The 21925-nt window shown below is 48.7% G+C and overlaps 2 protein-coding genes across 7 annotated transcripts in view; both read right to left on the bottom strand.

Annotated features, from left to right (window-relative positions):
• Positions 1-1591, bottom strand: part of PGM2L1 (phosphoglucomutase 2 like 1) — a 212749-nt gene extending 211158 nt beyond the window's left edge. The window contains exon 1 of the mRNA XM_081327826.1: positions 1553-1591. The gene's annotated coding sequence lies outside the window, so the exon portion shown is untranslated. The remainder of the gene's footprint in view (positions 1-1552) is intronic.
• Positions 1592-2078: 487 nt separating this feature from the next.
• The window catches only part of XRRA1 (X-ray radiation resistance associated 1), a 36341-nt gene continuing 16494 nt past the window's right edge, over positions 2079-21925 (bottom strand). For 3 of the 6 annotated variants that reach the window (XM_081327811.1, XM_081327810.1, XM_081327809.1), the window contains 10 exons: positions 21222-21451; positions 19804-19844; positions 19032-19142; positions 17321-17414; positions 15469-15587; positions 13472-14728; positions 10841-10973; positions 9508-9623; positions 6136-6241; positions 2079-3235 (listed from right to left, as the gene is read on the bottom strand). In XM_081327811.1, the coding sequence (XP_081183937.1) occupies positions 2934-3235; positions 6136-6241; positions 9508-9623; positions 10841-10973; positions 13472-14728; positions 15469-15587; positions 17321-17414; positions 19032-19142; positions 19804-19844; positions 21222-21451 (2509 nt within the window). In that variant the 3' untranslated portion in view covers positions 2079-2933. The remainder of the gene's footprint in view (positions 3236-6135; positions 6242-9507; positions 9624-10840; positions 10974-13471; positions 14729-15468; positions 15588-17320; positions 17415-19031; positions 19143-19803; positions 19845-21221; positions 21452-21925) is intronic. The other 3 variants (XR_014026448.1, XR_014026449.1, XM_081327812.1) reach the window with 3 other exon arrangements.

Genomic DNA, 21925 nt, shown 5'->3' with positions numbered 1-21925 from the left:
GGGTGACTGGGCCAATCACCAGGAGACGGTGAGTTCTAGTCCTCCCTCAGGCATGAAAGCTGGCTGGGTGACTTTGGGCCAATCACCAGGAGACGGTGAGTTCTAGTCCCGCCTTAGACAGGAAAGCCATCTGGGTGACTTTGGGCCAATCACCAGGAGACGGTGAGTTCTAGTCCCGCCTCAGGCATGAAAGCCAACTGGGTGGCTTTGGGCCAATCACCAGGAGACAGTGAGTTCTAGTACCGCCTTAGACAGGAAAGCCAGCTGGGTGACTTTGGGCCAATCACCAGGAGACTGTGAGTTCTAGTCCCACCTTAGGCATGAAAGTTAGCTGGGTGACTTTGGGCCAATCACCAAGAGACGGTGAGTTCTAGTCCCGCCTCAGGCATAAAAACCAGCTGCAAGGAGGGAAAAGTGAGCATTGGTGAACCCTCCGGGTGGGACTCAGCATGGAGAGGATCGGGATTCTAGGGCTGAAAGGGACCTTGGAGGTCTTCTAGTCCAACCCACTGACCCCAAAGGAAGAATCCTTATATCATCCCGGACAAATGGCTGTTAGTTCCATTCTATCTTCTATCTAATGTGTGTCATCTATCTGTCCATCCGTCTATCTATCTATCTATCTATCTATCTATCTATCTATCTATCTATCTATCTATCTATCCATCATCTTCTATTCCTGCCTGCCTGCCTACCTATGTATCTATCTCCATCCATCCATCCGCTATCTCTATCATAAATTGATATCTATGATCTATCTATCATTTAGCATCTATATCATCTATTCTGTTTCTCTATAAACTAACTACCATCTAATCTTACTTATCATCTATCATACCTAATATCTATCTACCATCTAATCTATCATCTGTTAGGTATCATTTATAATCTTATCGAATTATCCCATCCACCCATCCATCATAAATTTATATCTATCATCTAATCATTTATCATTATCATGTCTGTCTTATCATCTATCTATATCTATGTATATCATCTATCAGAATCCAAGGTTTGGAAGAACCAAGCTACACTGACGCTGTTTCCTAGTTGGGTCAGGAAACGTCTGCAAGAAAACCACCCAGCTCAGAGAACATCAAGGACCCCACAGTCATTACTTCTTCTTCTTCTTCTTCTTCTTCTTCTTCTTCTTCTTCTTCTTCTTCTTCTTCTTCTTCTTCTTCTTCTTCTTCTTCTTCTTCTTCTTCTTCTTCTTCTTCTTCTCCTCCTCCTCCTCCCTCCTCCTCCTCCTCCTCCTTCTCCTTGCACTGGTGATGTTTCCTAGTTGGGTCAGGAAACGTCTGCAAGAAAACCACCCAGCTCAGAGAACATCAAGGACCCCACAGTCATTACTACTTCTTCTTCTTCTTCTTCTTCTTCTTCTTCTTCTTCTTCTTCTTCTTCTTCTTCTTCTTCTTCTTCTTCTTCTTCTTCTTCTTCTCCTCCCTCCTCCTCCTCCTCCTCCTTCTCCTTGCACTGGTGATGTTTCCTAGTTGGGTCATGAAATGTCTGCAAGAAAGCCACTCAGCTCAGAGAGCACCAGGGACCCCACAGTTCTCCTCCTCCTCTTCCTCCCTTCTAGCACTGATGATGTTCCCTAGTTGGGTCATGAAACGTCTGCAAGGAAACCACCCAGCTCAGAGAGCATCAAGGACTCCACAGTTCAACTCGGAGCTACAAAGATTCTCCTCTATTGGTTAAAACTCTGTTATTGTTATCTTTTCCCTGCCCAAATATTTCTAGGTTTTCTTAGCATATAGGATTTCTAACCCATCCTGAAGTTGGAAAATCCGTTTCTTTTAAAAAATGAATAAAATTTGGGTTAGCCAAGAAATACCGAGGGAGAAGTCTCAACTTTCACCCTTACAAGGAACTCAAATCGGCTCTGTGGGAAGAAACCATGGTTATCCCACCAGATCAAAACCACCAATAGACCACAGCTAGGTTCACACACTGGGGTAAGCCTTGCGAATTAACATATTGCGAATTAACATATTGCGAATTAACTCTGATCTACAACTCCTCGTGGCATACAAGTGCAGCTGCTGAGAACAAAGTCAAGAGTATTTTATGGATGAAATGCTTCTTGAGATGAATTTTATTGGGTAAGAACTTAAGGAGGCGCCTAAAAGAATGGCCAGGAAAATGAAATTGCAGCCGTTGAGATTAAAAAAGAATTTTTTCCTTAAGGGAATCTTGGTTCTGTGGAAGCTTCCGACGTTCCTCCACAGAGAGAGGAACTGTGAAATAAGGAAAAACAGCAAAAATGTGTGTGGGGATTGCTGGTTTTACAGTAGGACACTGAAACGTCTCCGTCTACTAGTGACAATTTCCTCAGCAGACCTTCTGGGAGGCCTTGATGGCCACTGATTAATTCTTAACACGGTCTTCATCAATGGTTTCTACTCAAGGCTGGTCAAAGAGAGTCAGTCTAACAAACTAGAGGCCCATCATTCATGCAGCAGTATTTGACTCTTCCCAGTAGGCCCATCTTCCATTTTGAACGTTCCCTTCAACATGGACTTTATGGTTTCAAGATGGACCTCATGGTTTCAAGATGCCCCTCGAAGTTTCAAGATGCACCTTAAAAGTTTCAAGATGGACCTCAAGGTTTCACGATGCACCTCAAGCTTTCAAGATGCACCTCAAATTTTCAAGATGCACCTCTAAGTTTCAAGATGCATCTCAAAAGTTTCAAGATGCACCTTAAAAGTTTCAAGATGGACCTCAAGGTTTCCAGAGGCACCTCAAGGTTTCGTGAGGGCCTTCCTACTGGAGGACCTCAATGAAGCCTTCAAGTCTACATGATCCTGTAAACAACGGTGGTGTCTTCTCCACAGGCGGTAGGACCAAGGGTCATCGGCTGCAGGTCCTTTCAGCAAAAGTTCTCCAGGAGACCAGGTCCTACTTGAAGGTCTTCTACAACAGGTAGGCTAAGGCACGCCAACATGGGCGGGATCTCTCTCATTGGATGGAAGGGAGTCGTTCTTCTCTTGAAGGACCTGGACAGAGGTCTCGTGTAGCTTTCTCCTCGCCTTGACCTCAGGAAGACTTTGGAGCTTCAGGATGGGGTTCACCTCAGCTTCCCGACCCAGATCCTTAGCAGCTGTCCTGGCTTCGCTGATCTTGTTACGAATGGCTACCTCGGATTTGTAATCTTTCTGAAACTCCTTCAGGAGTTCTAAAGCCTCCCGGTATTCCCGCCAATTCTCCTTTCTCCTCCGCAAGACGCACACTGAGGGAAATGGAAGAGAACCATCATCAGCCGCCTTCTAACCCAGATAGATTTTGCAAAGCCACCCACCCATCCGAACCTGGCTTATCAGGTGAGGTGGCTATCGAGAGAAGCCGGTAAAGTAACCTGCTTAGTAGTAAGTTCTCAACGTATGACCGTACTTGAAGCTGGATTTATAGCTGTAGGTCATTTCGATTGCAATTTGGGACATCGTGAGACTGGATCCGATTTTTTTTTATATTTTTGCAGCAGTTGTTAAGCAAATGCTGCAGCCGTTAAGTGAATCAATTTCCCCCAATGGGTATATTTTGCTTAGTGAGTGTTCAAAGTTATGACCAGCCAGAAAAAAAGGGATTTATATTTAAAATAGAACTGGAAGGGACCTTGGAGGTCTTCTAGTCCACCCCACTGCTGAAGCAGGAGAACCTATAACCATCTCAGACAAGTGACTGTCCAGTCTCTTCTTGAAAATCTCCAGTGATGGAGCACTCACCACTTCTGGTGGCCAGCTGTTCCACTGGTTGATTGTCCTCACCGTTAGGAAGTTTCTCCTTAATTCCAGGTTGTTTCTCTCCTAGATTAGTTTCCCTCCATTGCTTCTTGTCCGGCCTTCAGGTGGTTTGGAGAAGAGGTGGACCCCACCCACTTTTTTGTGACAGCCCCTCAAATATTGGAAGACTGCTATCATGTCCCCCTAGTCCTTCTCTTTGTTAGACTAGACCAGGGGGTCTTCAAAATTGGCCCTTTGATGACTTGGGGACTTCAACTCCCAGAATTCCTCAGCCAGGCACGCTGGCTGAGGAATTCTGGGAGTTGAAGTCCACAAGTCACCAAAGGGCCACGTTGGAAGACCCCTGGTTCTATGTCATAAGGGTGGTAAAATGGCTCAGTTCATGTGACCGATCTAATGTTGTGACCCTTTTTGCAGTAACCGTAAAGTTGCTGAGCGAACCAACAATTCCCTATAGGTTGGATTTTACTGAAAACTAGAAGTAGAGTAAAATTTTTGCCAAGAACTGGTTGAGGAATTCTGGGAGTTGAAGTCTAGGGGGGTATTCCAACGTGATCCTTTGATGACTTGTGGACTTCAACTCCCAGAATTCCTCAGCCAGGCACACGTGCCTGGCTGAGGAATTCTGAGAGTTGAAGTCCACAAGTCATCCAAGGGCCACGTTGGAAGACCCCTGTCTTAAAGAATCCTGACTGAGGAATTCTGGGAGTTGAAGTCCACAAGTCATCCAAGGGCCACGTTGGAAGACCCCTGTCTTAAAGAATCCTGGCTGAGGAATTCTGGGAGTTGAAGTCCACAAGTCATCAAAGGGCCACGTTAGAAGACCCCTAGAACTAGACCAGGGGTCGGCAACCGGAAAAAGGAAAAGAGCCACTCAGAACCGGTTCCATCACACAAACAAAAAAGTGGGAGCCGCAAAAAGTGCACGCGCGCGCATCCACTCACATGCATGCGCAAAAAACATTTTGCGCATGCGCAAAATGGGAGGCACCTGCGCGGCGACGGGTCTACCCTTTGGAGAGGTGTGCGCCGTCCCGTTCGGAGACCTGCCGCGTTCATCAAACATGGACGAACGCGGCAGCTGTGCAAACGGGATGGCGGCGGTTTGGAGAGTGCACGTGCACCTCCCAAGCCGCCGCCATCCCGTTTGCACAGCTGCCGCGTTCGTCCATGTTTGACTGACGCGGCAGGTCTCCGGACGGGACAGCGGCGGCTTGGAGAGGTGCGCGTGCACCTCCGCCCTTCGGAAAGGTGCGCGTGCACCTCTCGGAACAGGCGGTGCCACTCTCCATTTGGAGAGGTGCGCGCGCACCACTGACCGTTCAAAGAGGTGTGCGCGCACCGGGCGACTGAGAGCCGCAGGAGACGGCTCAAAGAGCCGCATGCGGCTCCGGAGCCGCGGGTTGCCGACCTGTGAACTAGACCAACCAGGTTCCTGCAGCCGTTCATCATATGATTTAGCCTCCAGGCCTCTGATTCTCTTCGTGAAGAGACCTAGGAGTTGCTGCTGCCTTTCCCTCAAGGAGATCTGCAGCAGATCTCCTCTTCCGGGTCTCCCCAAAGCCCCCTTAGATTGACCATCAGCCTTGGGGGTCTTTCTCGGGCAGCTCTGGAGCTGCGTCCAAGCCCTTCAGCCCTTACCTCGTCCAGGGCTTTTCAACCAGTGGTACGGGTACCCCCTGTGGTACGTTGGCACCTGGCAGGTGGTACGTGCCCATCCTAGGAAAGTGGCAGCAGGGGAGGGGAATGAGCTGAACCCGTGGCAGCACCGCACAAGCCGGAGCGAGAGACGGCTGGAGCTGCAGGGCTGTCGGGGCTCAGCGGAAGCGCCAGGATCAGCGCCAAGATCCTGCTGGAGCTCGGCACTGATCCTGTTGCATCTGCTGAGCCCAGAAGAAGCGCCGATCAGCTGGAATGTTGCAGCATCTCCAGGGTCTTCTGATTTACATTCAGATACTTGGCAACTGATTCATATGTATGACGGTCACAGTGTCCCAGGGTCATGTGAAGGGACCCAAACCTGCTGCAACCACCCAGCAGAAGGGGGGGGGGAATAAAAACCAAACACACCCCCACCCCACCCCCGCTGCCAATCCTCACAACCATGAAAACCTCGGACAGGTGGAATAGCGTCGCCGGGCGGGCGGGCAGGCGTCTTGCTCGGCTGTGGCTTGGGGGGCACTTTTTTCAGGGCCACTGTAAGTTCGAACAGTCACTAAGCCAATTGTTGGAAATCGAGGACTACCTGTACTTCATCACTTTTTTCCTTTTTTTTTTTTTTTGGTTTGGTCATCCAAGTTTTTGACACCTTGCTAGGCGACTGGTGGCGCTCGGGTGTTGCCGTATCCTAAAAGTGGTGCAATGGGTGAAGAGGTTGACAAGCCCTGACCTAGAGGGATGTGGAGAACGTTCGTGGGCTTCCTCAGCTCCAGCAGTATTTCTTCCAGCCGTTCCATTCTGCTCTTCCGAGGCTTTGGCGCAGGGACCCTCAAAACCTGTCAGAAAATAAAAAGGAACGGTTGCCGGAATTGGGGAGGTCTGGTTGAAGGAAGAGAAGGAACAGGGCTGACAGGATAGCAGCCTTCCAGGATTTGAGGGGCTGCCGCAAAAAATTGGGGGGTCAGCCTCTTCTCCAAAGCACCAGAAGGCAGGAGAAGATGGAAACTCATCAAAGAGAGAAGCCACCTGAGATAATAATTAAATATATATATATACCGGAATGTGCAGGGATGGATGGGTTAAGGTTAAAAATTAAGAGACAAAGAAGAAACGGAATATTATAGGACAGGGGACTTACTCTACCAATGGTTAGCGGATCAAGACAGAGGCTAGAAAGTTGGAAATAGGAGAATAGGTGGATTACGTGAGCCAGATGTATATCACTAATGCTAACGTGGCTAATATTAATTTTAATATTTTGTTGGCCATTTCCTAGGATATGATTGTATTTTGATAAGATTATTATGAACGGGACGATCGTTATATTTTAATACTGGTATGCCTACCTAGACAACACACTGTTCAGTGTAGAAATGGATTTATTTTAAATAAATAATAATAATAATAATAATAATAATAATAATAATAATAATAATAATAATAATAATAATAATAATAATTATTATTATTATTATTATTTTGAAAAAGAGAGCAAGCAGCCTGGAACTAAGGAGAAACTTCCTGACAGTGAGAACAATTAACCAGTGGAACTCCTTGCCTCCAGAAGCAGTGAATGCTCCAACAGTGGAAGTTTTTAAGAAGAGACTGGACAGCCATTTGTCTGAAATGGTATAGGGTTTCCTGCCTGAGCAGGGGGTTGGACTAGATGACCTCCAAGGTCCATTCCAACTCTGTTATTCTTCCTTCCTTCCTCCCTCCCTCCCTTCCTCTGTCTTTCTCTCCTCCTTTCCCTCCTTCCTTCTCCATCACTGGGTTTTTTAAAGAAGAGACTGGACAACCTGAAATGGTATAGTTCTCCTGCTTGAGCAGGGGGTTGGACTAGATGACCTCCAAGGTCCCTTCCGACTCTGTTATTCTTCCTTCCTCCCTCCCTCCCTTCCTCTGTCTTTCTCTCCTCCCTTCCTTCCTTCCTTCTCCATCACTGGGTTTTTTAAAGAAGAGACTGGACAACCTGAAATGGTCTAGGCTCTCCTGCTTGAGCAGGGGGCTGGACTAGATGACCTCCAAGGTCCCTTCTTACTGTTTTGTTTAATGAAAAGAAGGACCAGGGGTGACAGGCTAGCAGCCTTCCAATATCTCAGGGGCTGCCACAAGGAAGGAGGGGGTGGTCCCACCTATTCTTCTCCAAAGCCTCTGAAGAAGGCAGGAGAAGAAGCAACGGATGGAAACTAAGCAAGGGACTAAGAGAGGGATCCATTTATAAACCGTGTCACTTAGCAAGATACATTCCGGTCTGAGTTGCTGTCCTAAGATGGGAGCGTACGCTGTCAAGCTAATGCAGGGGTCCCCAACCCGCCAGGCCGTGGACCCGTACCGGTCTGCGGCATGCCCCCAAACCGCTCGGCACAAACAAGCAAAGCCCCATCCGTGGGATGCAGGCAGCATTTATTTATTTATTTATTTATTTAATTGTATTTATATACCGCCCTATTCCCTGAGGACTCAGGGCGGTTTACAGGGAATTAAAAATCCAAAATACAAAAATTAAGAACCAAATTAAAAAAATTAAATTAACCCTGTAGTCAGTTAAAAAAGAACCCCAAATTAAAAATTCCTCCTCAGCATGCAAAACCAGGCGCAAAAAAAGCCTCTCTCCACGGAACCGGTCCCTGGGGTGCCCCAAAGGTCGGGGGCCTGGGGTGCATAGATAACGCCTGTTGGTCCTTTCGCCTGTAGAAGCAGCTGCTTTATCCAAATTATCCATATTAAATGGAACACGGGTTAAATTAAATCTCCAGCGAGATGTGCAGGCTATCAATTCAATACATAAATTAAATAAATAACCAGTTTGGTCTAGTAGTGAGAGGCATCAGGCTAGAAACGGAGAGATGGTCGGTTCAAATCCCGCCTTAGGAGGTACGAGAACCAGTTGGGTGACTTTGGCCCTAAATCACTGAGCGGTCTTTCATCCCTAAGGCGGGACTGGAACTCACCGTCTCCTGGCAATTGGCCCAAAGACACCCAGCTGGCTTTCGTGCCTAAGGCGGGACTAGAACTCCCCGTCTCCTGGTGATTGGCCCAAAGACACCCAGCCGGCTTTCGTGCCTAAGGCGGGACTAGAACTCCCCGTCTCCTGGTGATTGGCCCAAAGACACCCAGCCGGCTTTCAGGCCTAAGGCGGGACTAGAACTCCCCGTCTCCTGGTGATTGGCCCAAAGACACCCAGCCGGCTTTCGTGCCTAAGGCGGGACTAGAACTCCCCGTCTCCTGGTGATTGGCCCAAAGACACCCAGCCGGCTTTCATGCCTAAGGCGGGACTAGAACTCCCCGTCTCCTGGTGATTGGCCCAAAGACACCCAGCCGGCTTTCAGGCCTAAGGCGGGACTAGAACTCCCCGTCTCCTGGTGATTGGCCCAAAGACACCCAGCCGGCTTTCAGGCCTAAGGCGGGACTAGAACTCCCCGTCTCCTGGTGATTGGCCCAAAGACACCCAGCCGGCTTTCGTGCCTAAGGCGGGACTAGAACTCCCCGTCTCCTGGTGATTGGCCCAAAGACACCCAGCCGGCTTTCAGGCCTAAGGCGGGACTAGAACTCCCCGTCTCCTGGTGATTGGCCCAAAGACACCCAGCCGGCTTTCGTGCCTAAGGCGGGACTAGAACTCCCCGTCTCCTGGTGATTGGCCCAAAGACACCCAGCCGGCTTTCAGGCCTAAGGCGGGACTAGAACTCACCGTCTCCTGGTGATTGGCCCAAAGTCATTAGCGTGCTATGAAATATGAACTCAGCAACGCAGTTGTCATTTGCACAAAATCTAGAGGAGCAAGGAGGTGCCGAATTAGGCCACTTCTTAGGTGCCTAGCAACTGGCCGAGGCATGTGACTATGTCCCACGGTTGTTGGGATCATGGGATTTACGAGCGTTTTGCCGGTTTCTGGCAACAAAGGACCGTTGAGGACAAGGGGTTCACTTCATGACTGCTGATTTACGTAATGACCCATGGTGATGTCCCACTTAACGACCAGCAGGATTTATGACCATTTCACTGAGAAGTCTGACGGAGGCCACGCAGAGTTGGCTGGATCCAGGATGGGGATCGTCCCACTCATCCCCCCAAAAGCTTCCCTCCCCGTGGGGCTCCTGACCTTCTTTTGGGCGGACACATAAGGCTTCTGGTAGCGGTCCAGCCGGGCCTTGGGGTCACGATAGACCAGAGGGTAGCGGAGGGCCTTCTCCAAAGCCTGGACGTTTTGTTGTATGCCTGGTTGAAAAGACAGACCGAGAAAGTCTTTGGTGGAAAGAGAAAAACACCCAGCTCAGACAGCACCAAGGAGCCCACAGTCTTCCTCCTCCTCCTCCTCCTCCTCCTCCCTTCTAGCCCTGATGATGTTCCCTAGTTGGGTCATGAAACGTCTGCAAGGAAACCACCAAGCTCAGAGAGCACCAAGGACCCCACAGTCATTGTCCTCCTCCTCCTCCTCCTCCTCCTCTTCTGCTTCTCCTCTTCCTCCTCCTCCTCCTCCTCCTCCTCCTCTCTGCAAACCCCATTCCCTTCTAGCACTGATGATGTTCCCTAGTTGGGTCATGAAACGTCTGCAAGGAAACCACCCAGCTCAGAGGGCACCAAGGACCCCACAGTCCTTCCTTCCTTCCTTCCTTTCCTTCCTTCCTTCCTTCCTTCCTTCCTTCCTTCCTTCCTTCCTTCCTTCCTTCCTTCCTTCCTTCCTTCCTTCCTTCCTTCCTTCCTTCCTTCCTTCCTTCCTTCCTTCTCCTCCTCCTCCTCCCTTCTAGCACTGATGGTGTCCCCTAGTTGGGTCATGAAACGTCTGCAAGGAAACCACCCAGCTCAGAGGGCACCAAGGACCCCACAGTCCTTCCTTCCTCCCTCCCTCCTTCCCTCCCTCCCTCCTCCTCCTCCTCCTCCTCCTCCCTTCTAGCACTGATGATGTTCTCTGGCTGGGTCATGAAACGTCTGCAGGAAAACCACCCAGCTCAGAGGGCACCAAGGTCACCACAGTGATTGTCCTGAAGTAGAAACTTCCTGACCATGAGAACAGTTAACCAGCTTCCGGCCAGAAGGTGTGAATGCTCCATCCCTGGACAGCCCAAACTTGTCTGAAATGGTACAGCATCTCCTGCTTGAGCAGGGGGCTGGACTAGAAGACCTCCAGGGTCCCTTCCAGCTCTCTTCTGATTGAGTGATTTCGTGTTTTTTTTAAATGCCTTCTATACTCTTCCCATCCTGCCCACCCCTTGAGTCTCAAACAAACCGAGATCAACGCACCATCATCGCCCAACATTGGCCAACTGCTTCCTCTTGAGAGATCCCGAAAGGTGTGTGTCTGTGTGTGTCTGTGTGTCTCTCTCTCTCTTCCGATCTTTTCCAGGTCCCCCTCCCCTCTGAACAGAAGCCCTTTGAAGCCAGACAATTGGGCACCCCAACCCACAACGAAGCGCAGAGGGGGGGGGTCAGCTTACCTTTGGGCTCCACAAAATCTGAGCCAGGGTCTCCTCCGAGCAGATCTTCGTAGCCCCTAAACCTCTCTGGCACTGGGGGGGCCGCCTTCCCCGAGCTCCGCTGGGTCCCCCGGGAATCCAGCGATTCATCTACCTTGCACCCATAGAAGGAAAGCGGGGGAGAGGGGAAAGTGATCACTACAAACTCGGGTATTTTAAAATGATGCCTTGTCTCACTGGGGAGCAGAGGCTTTTCAAGGTGCAAAGAAGGTCAGAATAAGAGAGAGGGGCCTTGGAGGTCATCTATCCCAGCCCCCTGCTCAAGCAAGGGGCTGTCCAGTCTCTTCTTAAAAGCCTCCAGGGATGGAGAAGGAAGGAAGGAAGGAAGGAAGGAAGGAAGGAAGGAAGGAAGGAAGGAAGGAAGGAAGGAAGGAAGGAAGGAAGGAAGGAAGGAAGGATAACAGACTTGGAAGGGACCTTTGGAGGTCTTCTAGTCCAACCCCCTGCTCAGGCAGGAGACCCTATTATCTGCACACAGATCAGTCTCTTCTTGAAAACCTGAAGTCGTGGAGCAAGCCACGACTTCTGAAAACAAGCAGTCATGCATCTTAGCAATCATACGTTGCTGTCGGTTTCGTTGTTAATTGTCACGTCTTTATATGTGTCTTTTTGTTTTATTCTTTTATAATGTTGTTTGCTTTTGGATTGCAAGCTGTCCAATGTCAGGCAATCTGGGGGGCTGGTTTTGGCTAGTGGTTTAAAGAGCTGGCCTGGAAACCAGGAGATGGTGAGTTCTAGTCCCGCCTTAGGCGTGAAAGAGAACTAGGTGACTTTGGGCCAATCACCAGGAGACTGTGAGTTCTAGTCCCGCCTTAGGCACGAAAGGCAACTGGGGACTTTGGGCCAATCATCAGGAGATGGGGAGTTCTAGTCCTGCCTTAGGCACGAAAGCCGGCTGGGTGACTTTAGGCCAATCAACAGGAGACAGAGAGTTCTAGTCCCGCCTTAGGCACGAAAGGCAACTGGGGACTTTGGGCCAATCACCAGGAGATGGGGAGTTCTAGTCCTGCCTTAGGCATGAAAGCCAGCTGGGTGACTCTGGGCCAATCACCAGGAGACGGGGAGTTCTAGTCCTGCCTTAGGCATGAAAGCCAGCTGGGTGACTCTGGGCCAATCACCAGGAGATGGGGAGTTCTAGTCCCGCCTTAGGCATGAAAGCCAGCTGGGTGACTCTGGGCCAATCACCAGGAGATGGGGAGTTCTAGTCCCGCCTTAGGCATGAAAGCCAGCTGGGTGACTCTGGGCCAATCACCAGGAGATGGGGAGTTCTAGTCCTGCCTTAGGCATGAAAGCCAGCTGGGTGACTCTGGGCCAATCACCAGGAGATGGGGAGTTCTAGTCCCGCCTTAGGCATGAAAGCCAGCTGGGTGACTCTGGGCCAATCACCAGGAGATGGGGAGTTCTAGTCCCGCCTTAGGCATGAAAGCCAGCTGGGTGACTCTGGGCCAATCACCAGGAGATGGGGAGTTCTAGTCCCTTCTTAGGTACGAAAGAGAACTGGGCGACTCCGGGCCAGTGGAGCCCCTTCCACCTCTGTCTTGGGATGCTTTGATTTGCTTCCCTTCATGCAAATCCGGGAGTGTGGACTGGATGACCTCAGTTTAGGGAAGAGTTTAGGGAAACGTGGCATCCTTCTCCCTTCAAAACGGGGATCCGTGAGGAACCCCAGTCGTATTTCCCCTTCTAAATTAAACAAAAAACCAAATTACGTAAATATTACACCCAGAGTATGAGTCACCTTCAAAGCTCATTGTTGGCTTCTTGTTCCTTGTCCTGCGAAACAAAGTCTTCTGCTCTACCTAGAGACATGTTGGGGTCATTCAGGTAGTCCTCGACTTACGGCAGTTCGTTTAGTGCCTGTCCAAAGTTACAATGGCCCCGAGAAATGGGACTGATGACCTTTTTTCAGCCTTACGGCTGTTGAAAAGTCCCCACGGTCACGTGTTCAAAATTTGGACGTTTGGCAACCGGCTCCTATTTATGACGGTCGCAGCGTCAGGGGTCGACCTTCTGAGAAGCAAAGTCAAGGGGGGGGAGGGGCAATCCAGATTCACTTAACAACCGGGTGACTGACCTAACTGCAGGGATTCGCTTAATGACTGCGGCAAGGAAGGTCGTCAAACGGGCCAAAACGAATGTCTCACTTAGCGACAGAAATTTTGGGCTGCACTGTGGGTGTAATTTCGAGGACTTTTTATACCCTGGCACCGTCAGCGTTGCCAGCCTGGCCTGGATCTACTTTGAAGAGGAGATCCATTACCCCAAGAGACTTGGAACGGCCGTTGTAGCATCCCCATGATCAAAATTCAGCCCCCTGGCAACCGGCTCCTGTTTACGACGGTCGCAGCCTCCCAGGGTGGGGTCAGGTGACCCCCTTTTGCGACCTTCTGACAAAGTCAATGGTGTGTGTGTGTGTGGGGCCAGATTCACTTAACAACCGGGTTCACTCACCGACTGCGGCAAGAAAGCCAGTAAAACAGGGCACAACTGACTTAAAAACTGTCTTGCTTAGCCACAGACCTTTGGTGCATTCAATTGCGGTCGCTAAGCCGAGGACTCCCCACCACCGGGCATCCCCCCCAGCTCACCCACCTGAGTGATGAAGATGGGCTGGGTGACGCCTTCTCTGCTACCACTCGTGAGCACCTCCTCCGCCGCGGACGTGTCCTCCTCCTCCTGCTCCGGTTCTGGAGGCAAGGCGTAGGCCTGGATCTGGGCAAAGAGTCCGTGGAGTTCTCTGGAAACGGATCGGGAGGCTGGGACCAACGGTTGTGAAGGCGTTGGCCCCGGGGACAAATCCTCCAAGGTCAGGCTCTCCTCCTGGCCGTGGTCCACGAGAGGAGAGCTTGGAGATCCCGGATGCTCCTCTTCCTCGGAAGACGCCGAGAGATTCATATCCTGGAAGCCTGCGGTGGGAAGCTGAGAAGATCCCTCTTGGTCTTCGTCTTCTTCTGAAGAAACGGCCGGCAAGGCAGCCTCTGGGGGGCCCCCATGGGCTAGATCCTCCCCACTGGGAACGGAGATGGGCCTGGACTCCTGCAGGTCTTCGTCTTCCGCAGAGGATTCTCCTGGCGGGGAAAGAGGCACCCCCAACTCTTCTCCAAGGCCACCTTCAGACGATACCAATGGTTCGGTTCCTTTCCGTTCTGGCAAAGACGTCGTAACGGATGCCGACTGACTAGGCTCTGCGTCAGAAGCGGTGGAGAAAAGAGTCTTGGCTCCACCTTCTTCTCCTTCTTCTCCTTCAACAATCTGAACCACTTCTGATTCGCTCTGTCCCTCCGAAGGTGAGTTTGGAGGTGCAAGGAGTTCCCACTGTAGCTCTGGGGGGGGATGTTCTCCTGGAGATGTCCAAGTGTAAGGGACGAACTCCGACACGTTCTCTGGAGCCTCAGAGAGAACCTGGTCTGAGGATGGTGACTCTATGATCGGGGGCAAACCGGAGGGTCCTCGGGAAGCTGACCCAGAGGGCGGACGGAGAACTTCGGAATTGCTTGGTCCCGACAAGGGCTGAGAGGCAGGAACTTTGCCAGCCAGGATCTGATCAAGGGAAGACTCGCTCAAAACTTCGCTTTCATGGGACAACTCCTCCAGGGAGGAGCCCGGGGTCAAGGGCTCGATGTACAACGTGCTCAGCGAGGTGGACCTCTCCTCCCGCCGAAGAGGGGCTAGGATGGGCCGATCGAGGTTGTAGACGAGAGAAGAGGACGGGCTCAACGCAAGGTCTTGGGAACTGAGTCTGTTACTCGGATCCAGCTCGGATCCTGTCCACAGCTGCCAGAAAGTGGTCTCCACAGACGTCTCGGCCGGCAGGGGGCGCTTTCGGACCTTGGGTAGCTTGGATTTAATCTAAACAGACACAAGAGAAGATCAGGGCAAAGCGGGGATCGTAACGGCAGTAGCCTCAACCTTCTGACGTTTGTGCAGAGATTGTAGCTCAGGGTCAAATGGGGTGGGGTCCCTGGTGCTCCCTGAGTTTGGGGGTTTTCTGGCAGACGTTTCATGACCCAACTAGGGAACATCGTCAATGCTAGAGGGAAGGAGGAGGAAGAGGAGGAGGACTGTGGGGTCCTCGGTGCCCTCTGAGCTGCTTTTCTTGCAGACGTTTCATGACCCAACTAAGGAACATCATCAGTGCTAGAAGGGAGGGGGAGGAGGAGGACCATTGTGGGGTCCTTGGTGCTCTCTGAGCTGGGTGCTTTTCTTGCAGATGTTTCATGGCCCAACTAGGGAACCTCATCAGGGCTAGAAGGAGGAGGAGGAGGAGGAAGGACTGTGGGGTCCTTGGTGCTCTCTGAGCTGGGTGCTTTTCTTGCAGACGTTTCATGACCCAACTAGGGAACATCATCAGTGTTAGAAGGGAGGAGGAGGAGGAGGAAGAGGAGGAGGTGGTTTCATGACCCAACTAGGGAACCTCATCAGTGCTAGAAGGGAGGAGCCATCCTAGTTGTGGCCTCTACGAACCAAATGGTCCCAACTTCCCAGCTCTTCCCGATTCCTCCCACATGCCAACCTTTGACAATCTCGGCTGGTCCCCAATTTCTGCTGGATTAAAGCGTTTTTACCACCTAATTTCTCCACGTTTGTACCTCCCGGTTCGCTTTGATGGGTATAAAAATGCGTGGCTTCTCCAGCTTGGAAACCTTTTTCCGAACCAGTTTAATTCCAAGTTTGTTTTGAAGGAAGCTGGTGAGCAGCGGTGGGTCCCCTTGGGGGGCAGGGAGGGAGAGAGGAGAAGGAAAGAGAGGTCAGTTTTAAACACCTGCCCCCCAAATTCCTCTTCCTTTACAGATAATCCTCCACTTACGACCCGACACAAAATGACCGTTCCAAACGACCATTCCAACCACCTAAAAAAAAAAAGGTATGGATGATCTGGAGTCAAAGTTGTGACAGCTGTCTGTCACCCATACTGTTCAGAATTCACATGATCGCATTTGGGATGCTCGGCAACCAAGCACCACCAAACAAAAATGTCGATCCTGGGATGACTCGCTGTCATAATTCAGGAGAATGGAATAGGAATAGAATAGAATAAGAAATAGGATAGAAAATTAGAATAGAATAGAATAGAATAGAATTACAGAATAAAATAGAAATAGAATAGAAAATAGAATAGAAATAAAATGAGGACCCAGATTGTTGGGGGCAATTAAGCTGACTTTGTAATAATGCCGCTTGGGGTGTGTGTGAAAGCCCTAATAAGCAGGCATATACATAGAATGAAGGCTACTGCTAAGCTTGTAAGCCGCCCTGAGTCTTCGGAGAAGGGCGGGAGATAAATGGAATTAAAATAAAAATAGAAAATAGAATAGAAATACAGAATAGAATAGAATTACAGAACAAAATAGAAATAGAATAGAAAATAATAGAAATAAAATAGAAAATAGAACAGAAATATAGAATAGAATAGAAATACAGAATAAAATAGAATAGAAATAAAATAGAAAATAGAATAGAATAGAAATAGAATAGAAATAGAACAGAGATAGAAAATAGAATAGAAATACAGAGTAGAAGAGAAATAGAAATAGAAAAGAAATAGAATAGAATGAGAAACAGAATTGAACTGAACAAAACAGAATTGAAATACGGCATAGATTCATTGCACTTCAGTGTTGCACTATACCAGGGGTAGGCAACCTCGGCTCTTTTATGACTCATGGACTTCAACTCCCAGAATTCCTGAGTCAGCTATGCTGACTCAGGAATTCTGGGAGTTGAAGTCCATGAGTCATAAAAGAGCCGAGGTTGCCTACCCCTGCACTATACTATGGTATTTAATATGGTTACAGCTCTAGTCATACGTCAAGGACCACCTGTGTTTGCTTTTACAGAACAGGGAGACTCTTATTCCAGGTAGAATCTGGGGGCGGAGTCAAAAGAGGCATCAGCCTAGAATCCCTACATAGCCACAAATAATCAAAGTCCAACCTTCCTCGAATTCCTGGGAAACCTTATCTTAAAGGTTAGTTGAGAAGATTCCTGTATCACGTTTAGAACGGTCGCAGCATCCCGGTGTGTGTGTGTGTGTGTGTGTGCGTGTGTGTGTCAGGTGATCCCCTTTTGCGACCTCCTGACGGGCAAAGGCAAGGGGAGGGAAGCCAGATTTGCTTAACAACCAGGCGACCAACTTAACAACTGGCAGGGATTCACTTAGCGACGGTGGCAAGCAAGGCGGTCAAATGGGCCGACGCTTGGTGAGCGGTTTTCTCGCTCGGCAACGGAAAATCTGGGCTCAGTTGTGGACGTAAAGTCGAGGACGACCCGTATAGCGACCGATGTCCTTTCTTCCAGGATGGAAAGGGAGAGATTTTTAAGAAGCCCCCTCTAAATTTCTTCCGTCTCTTCGCTGCCCTTCGTCTGGCCAAAGGCCGAGTGGGGCGGTCCTTCTGCCCCAGAGAAGCCCCTCCCCCCACCCGTGGCCCAGGCCGGTGGTACCGCTTCTGGACATGGTGAACGGGTTGCCGTAGAAGGTCAGCTCCGCCAGGGAGGGGAAGAGAGCCACGGCCAGCAAGTCTTCTTCGTTCTCGATCTGCAAATCAATATAGGCAAAAGGGCCAACCTTGATTCTAGGCCTCTGTTTATACAAGCCAGGATTGTATGTATTAGATTAGATTAGATTAGATAACCTTTATTGTCATTTTTTTACTGTTGGCACAACAGCACACATTAAAAATGAAATTTGGGGGGTGGGGGGGCTTGCCAGCTATTCCCGGGGCCTGGTGGCCAAGAGGCCATGGCCCGGCACTGGGCCATGGACCCCAGGTTGGGGACCCCTGTACACATACATAACACCCGTTTCAAGATGCTATGTTAGCTTTTTTGGCTGCTGCCACACACAGCAGCTGGCTCATGTTAATAATACTAATAACTATTATACTATTATACTATTATTATTATTATTATTATTATTATTATTATTATTATTATTATTATTATTATTATTATTATTATTATTATTATTATTGTGGGACTTCCGAATACAGACAGATCTCCATTTGGAACACAACACGCCAGATATCGCAGTCGTAGAGAACCGAAGCGTACAGCTGATTGATATCGCTGTACCAGGAGATGCCAGAGTCGAAGAAAAAGAACTGGAAAAAATTACGAAATATGGCAACCTGGCCATCGAAACTGCGCGATTATGGATCAAACGTGTAACGGGGAACCCATTGTCATCGGGGCACTGGGAACTATGTCCAAAAACTTTGCAAAATACATCAAGAAATTGCAGCTTCCTGCAATAACTCCAGTAAAGCTACAAAAAAACTGCGCAACTCGGAACATCTTACATTTTAAGGAGATGCCTGGTTGATAGCTAGGATGCTGGCAGCAACCCTTGTCAACCATTGGTGCCAGTCAATTTGAGTATTCAGTTGATTGAGTTTCATGTTTTATGAATAAAAGTTATATAATAATAATAATAATAATAATAATAATAATAATAATAATAATAATAATAATAATAATAATATAAAAATAAAAGTTGGAAGGCACCTTGGAGGTCATCTAGTCCAACCCCCCGCTCAGGCAGGAAACCCTTATACCATTTCAGACAAATGGCTGTCCAGTTTCTTCTTAAAAACTTCCAGTGTTGGAGCACCCACAACTTCTGGTGGGAAGCTGTTCCACTGGTTAACTGTTCTCACAGTCAGGAAGTTTCTCCTTAGTTCCAGGTTGCTCCTCTCCATGACTAGTTTCTATCTGTTGCTTCTTGTCCTGCCTTTGGGCGCTTTGGAGACTAGCTTGACTCCCTCTTCTTTGGGGCAGCCCCTGAGATACTGGAAGGCTGCTATCCTGTCACTCCTAGTCCTTTTCTTCATTAAACTGGACAGACCCAATTCCAGCAACTGTTCTTTATATGTTTTAGCCTCCGGTCCTCTAATCCTGTTTGTTGCTCTTCTCTGCACTCTTTGTTTAAATGCATTGTACACTTTGAGAGCAAGCAACCAGATTCCATTTTTAATGCGTGCCGTTGTGCCCACAGGAAAAAAAAATGACAATAAAGGTTTATCTAGAACAGCCAGTCCATGGACCACAGGCTGAGAACGGCGGCTTCCCACCATTTCCAGGTACCTGTCACCCATCCGGCGGTTGCAAAACTTCCGCCTGGCTGGGAGCAGCATCCGAAGGAGCCCCCACTCACCTGGTTGTTGGCAAGGCTGAGAAATCTCAGCTCTGGCAAGGGAAGGACGAATTCCGCGGGGATGCTGGCACAAGGGACCTTGGACTCCTTAAGAGGGGAGGGAGGCCTTTCCTAGGAGAAAGAGAGGAAGACATAAGGAGGAATTTCCTGACGGCGAGGACAGTCCACCAACGGAACAGGAGTTGCCTCCAGATGTGGTGGGAGCTTCATCCCTGCAGGCTTTCAAGAAGTCCACAAGTCATGTATGGGCCAAAGTTTTCCCCATGCTGGCTAAGGAATTCTGGGAGTTGAAGTCCACAAGTCATGAAGGGGCCATAGTTCCCCCATGCTGGCTGAGGAATTCTGGGAGCTGAAGTCCACAAGTCATGAAGGGGCCAGGTTTGAGGAGCCCTTGACTTGTGGACTTCAACTCCCAGAATTCCTCAGCCAGCGTGCCTGGCTAAGGAATTCTGGGGGTTGAAGTCCACGAGTCATCAAAGGGCCAAGTTTGCAGACCCCTGGATTAATTGCTCACATTGTCAGGTAATTCCTCATTAATTAACCTTAATTAACCTTACCTGACTCTTGATTATACAGCACTGATCTGCAATTCCAATGTCAATATCCATTTCCCCCACCCGGAGCAATTCTTTGGAAACAAGGACGTCTCCTATTTTGTTCCAACCACGCACACCCACAAAAAAAGGCCTGGATCTCCTCAGGAAAATCTGCCACCTCGCCGAATTCCTGCTGTGAGGCACAAAAGCCCAAGCGAAGAATCTGAACCCGTTACCTGAGCCGTTTCTTCTGGCGGTCTCGTCTGAAAGACGACTTCTGTTGAAAAACGTGAAATTAACATCAGGGCACTGGAAAAGGAGGAGGTGGAGGCTGCTCCTAAGATGCCAGCGAGCCTGAACCTGTTTTGGACCTCGGCCGTGAGGACATTTGGGAAGGTCTGCAACCTCCAGCCTTTCCTGCTGGGTCTGCTGTGTCACTATATTTGACTTACAGGGTGGCCCGCAAAAACTCTCGACCAGATAATGCTACACATAAAAGAAAATCCTGGGATTGGGGTTGTTGTCTGTTTGTCTGATCCCTCCCTCCCTTCCTCTCCGTATCTATCTATCTATCTATCTATCTATCTATCTATCTATCTATCTATCTATCTATCTATCTATCTATCTATCTATCTATCTATCTATCTATCTAATCTATCTATCTCCATATCTATCTATCTATCTATCTATCTATCTATCTATCTATCTATCTATCTATCTATCTATCATCTATCTATCTATCTATCTATCTATCTATCTATCAATCTATCTCCATCCATATCTATCTATCTATCATCTATCTATCTATCTATCTATCTATCTATCTATCTATCTATCTATCTATCTATCTATCTATCTATCTATCTATCTATCTATCTCCATCCATATCTATCTATCTATCTATCTATCTATCTATCTATCTATCTATCTATCTATCTATCTATCTATCTATCTATCTATCTATCTATCATCTAGATCTGTCTGTCTGTCTCTGTCTCTTTATCATCCATCCACCCACCTATCTGTCTGTCTGTCTCTTAACATCTAGATCTGTCTATGTATGTATCTGACCTCTCTCATCTGTTTTTATCATCCATCCATCCACCCACCGACCCACCTACCTACCTGATTCTGTCTCATCTATCTATATATCTGTATCTATCTATCATCTTTCATTTACCATGTCATCTATCTCATCTATTTGTCCATCCATCCATCCAAATAACCAAGCTCAGAGCACCAAAGATCCCACAATTCTTTCTCCTTCTCCTCCCCTCCCCCTCCCCCTCTCCTTTTCCTTCTCCTCCAGACCCTAAGCCCCCTCTAGCATGGATGATGTCATCTAGTGTGGTAGCAAAACGTCTGCAGGAAAACAACCCAGCTCAGAGAGCACCAGGGACCCCGCTGAAGGCACAGGATTCAATCTGGCTGAAGGGAAGGCCTTACGGAAAATTAAAATTGGAATGCATGAAAAATATGCAGCTGGAAAGGGCCCTTTTGCAAGAAGACGATCAATAAAATGAATAAAATGAATGTTGTCTCCTTAACAACTGGGTGTGACAAAACGTTTCTTCATCACTTGGGAAAGGAATCCCAGTGAAGGGGAAGAGAAATACATTCCGCCCTGAGTAAGTATTTAATACTTTTACCCCACCTGTCTTGTCGGGATCCTGGGCGTTTTGTGTAATAATGTAACTGTACTGCTGGTATAGCCTTGGGGACTGATCCTGGTGCGGCTTTTGCGTGGCGTTCTTCCGGCAATGTAAGCCTGCCCGTATGCCCGACTTTGCCGATAAAGGATGGATGGAGAAGTGATTGTCACTCATGTAATGGAGATATGGGACCTCTTTAATTCTGTTTTTGTCCAAGTTCAGCTGCTTTAGCCTAAGGAGACAAAAATATTAGTCCTCAGTTTACTGTGGTACAGCAAGTCTTGGGGGCAAACCCATGCCACCGTTAGCACCATCTGCCATCTTTCTTCTCTTACAGAAAGCTTGAAAATTATGTGGAAGTCATCCCACTGGCAGCACCAGCATGTGGCTGACTTTGTCAATTCCAACTGGCCAGTTTCCAATTGTCTAGAACTGTCAATTCCAGCTGGTCAATTTCCAACTGTCTAAGACTGTCAATTCCAGCTGGTCAATTTCCAATTATCTAAGACTGCCAATTCCACTGGCCAATATCCAATTGTCTGTCAATTCCAGCTGGCCAATTTCCAATTGACTAAGACTGTCAATTCCAGCTGGGTAATTTCCAATTGTCTAAGACTGTCAATTCCAGCTGGTCAATTTCCAATTGTCTAAGACTGTCAATTCCAGCTGGGTAATTTCCAATTGTCTTAATACTGTCAATTCCAGC

This window comes from Vipera berus (genome assembly GCF_964194415.1).
Source record: "Vipera berus genome assembly, chromosome: 4".
NCBI lineage: Eukaryota > Metazoa > Chordata > Lepidosauria > Squamata > Viperidae > Vipera > Vipera berus.
The sequence above is the reverse complement of the archived record's forward strand: the minus strand, read 5'-3'. Positions and strand labels throughout refer to the sequence as shown.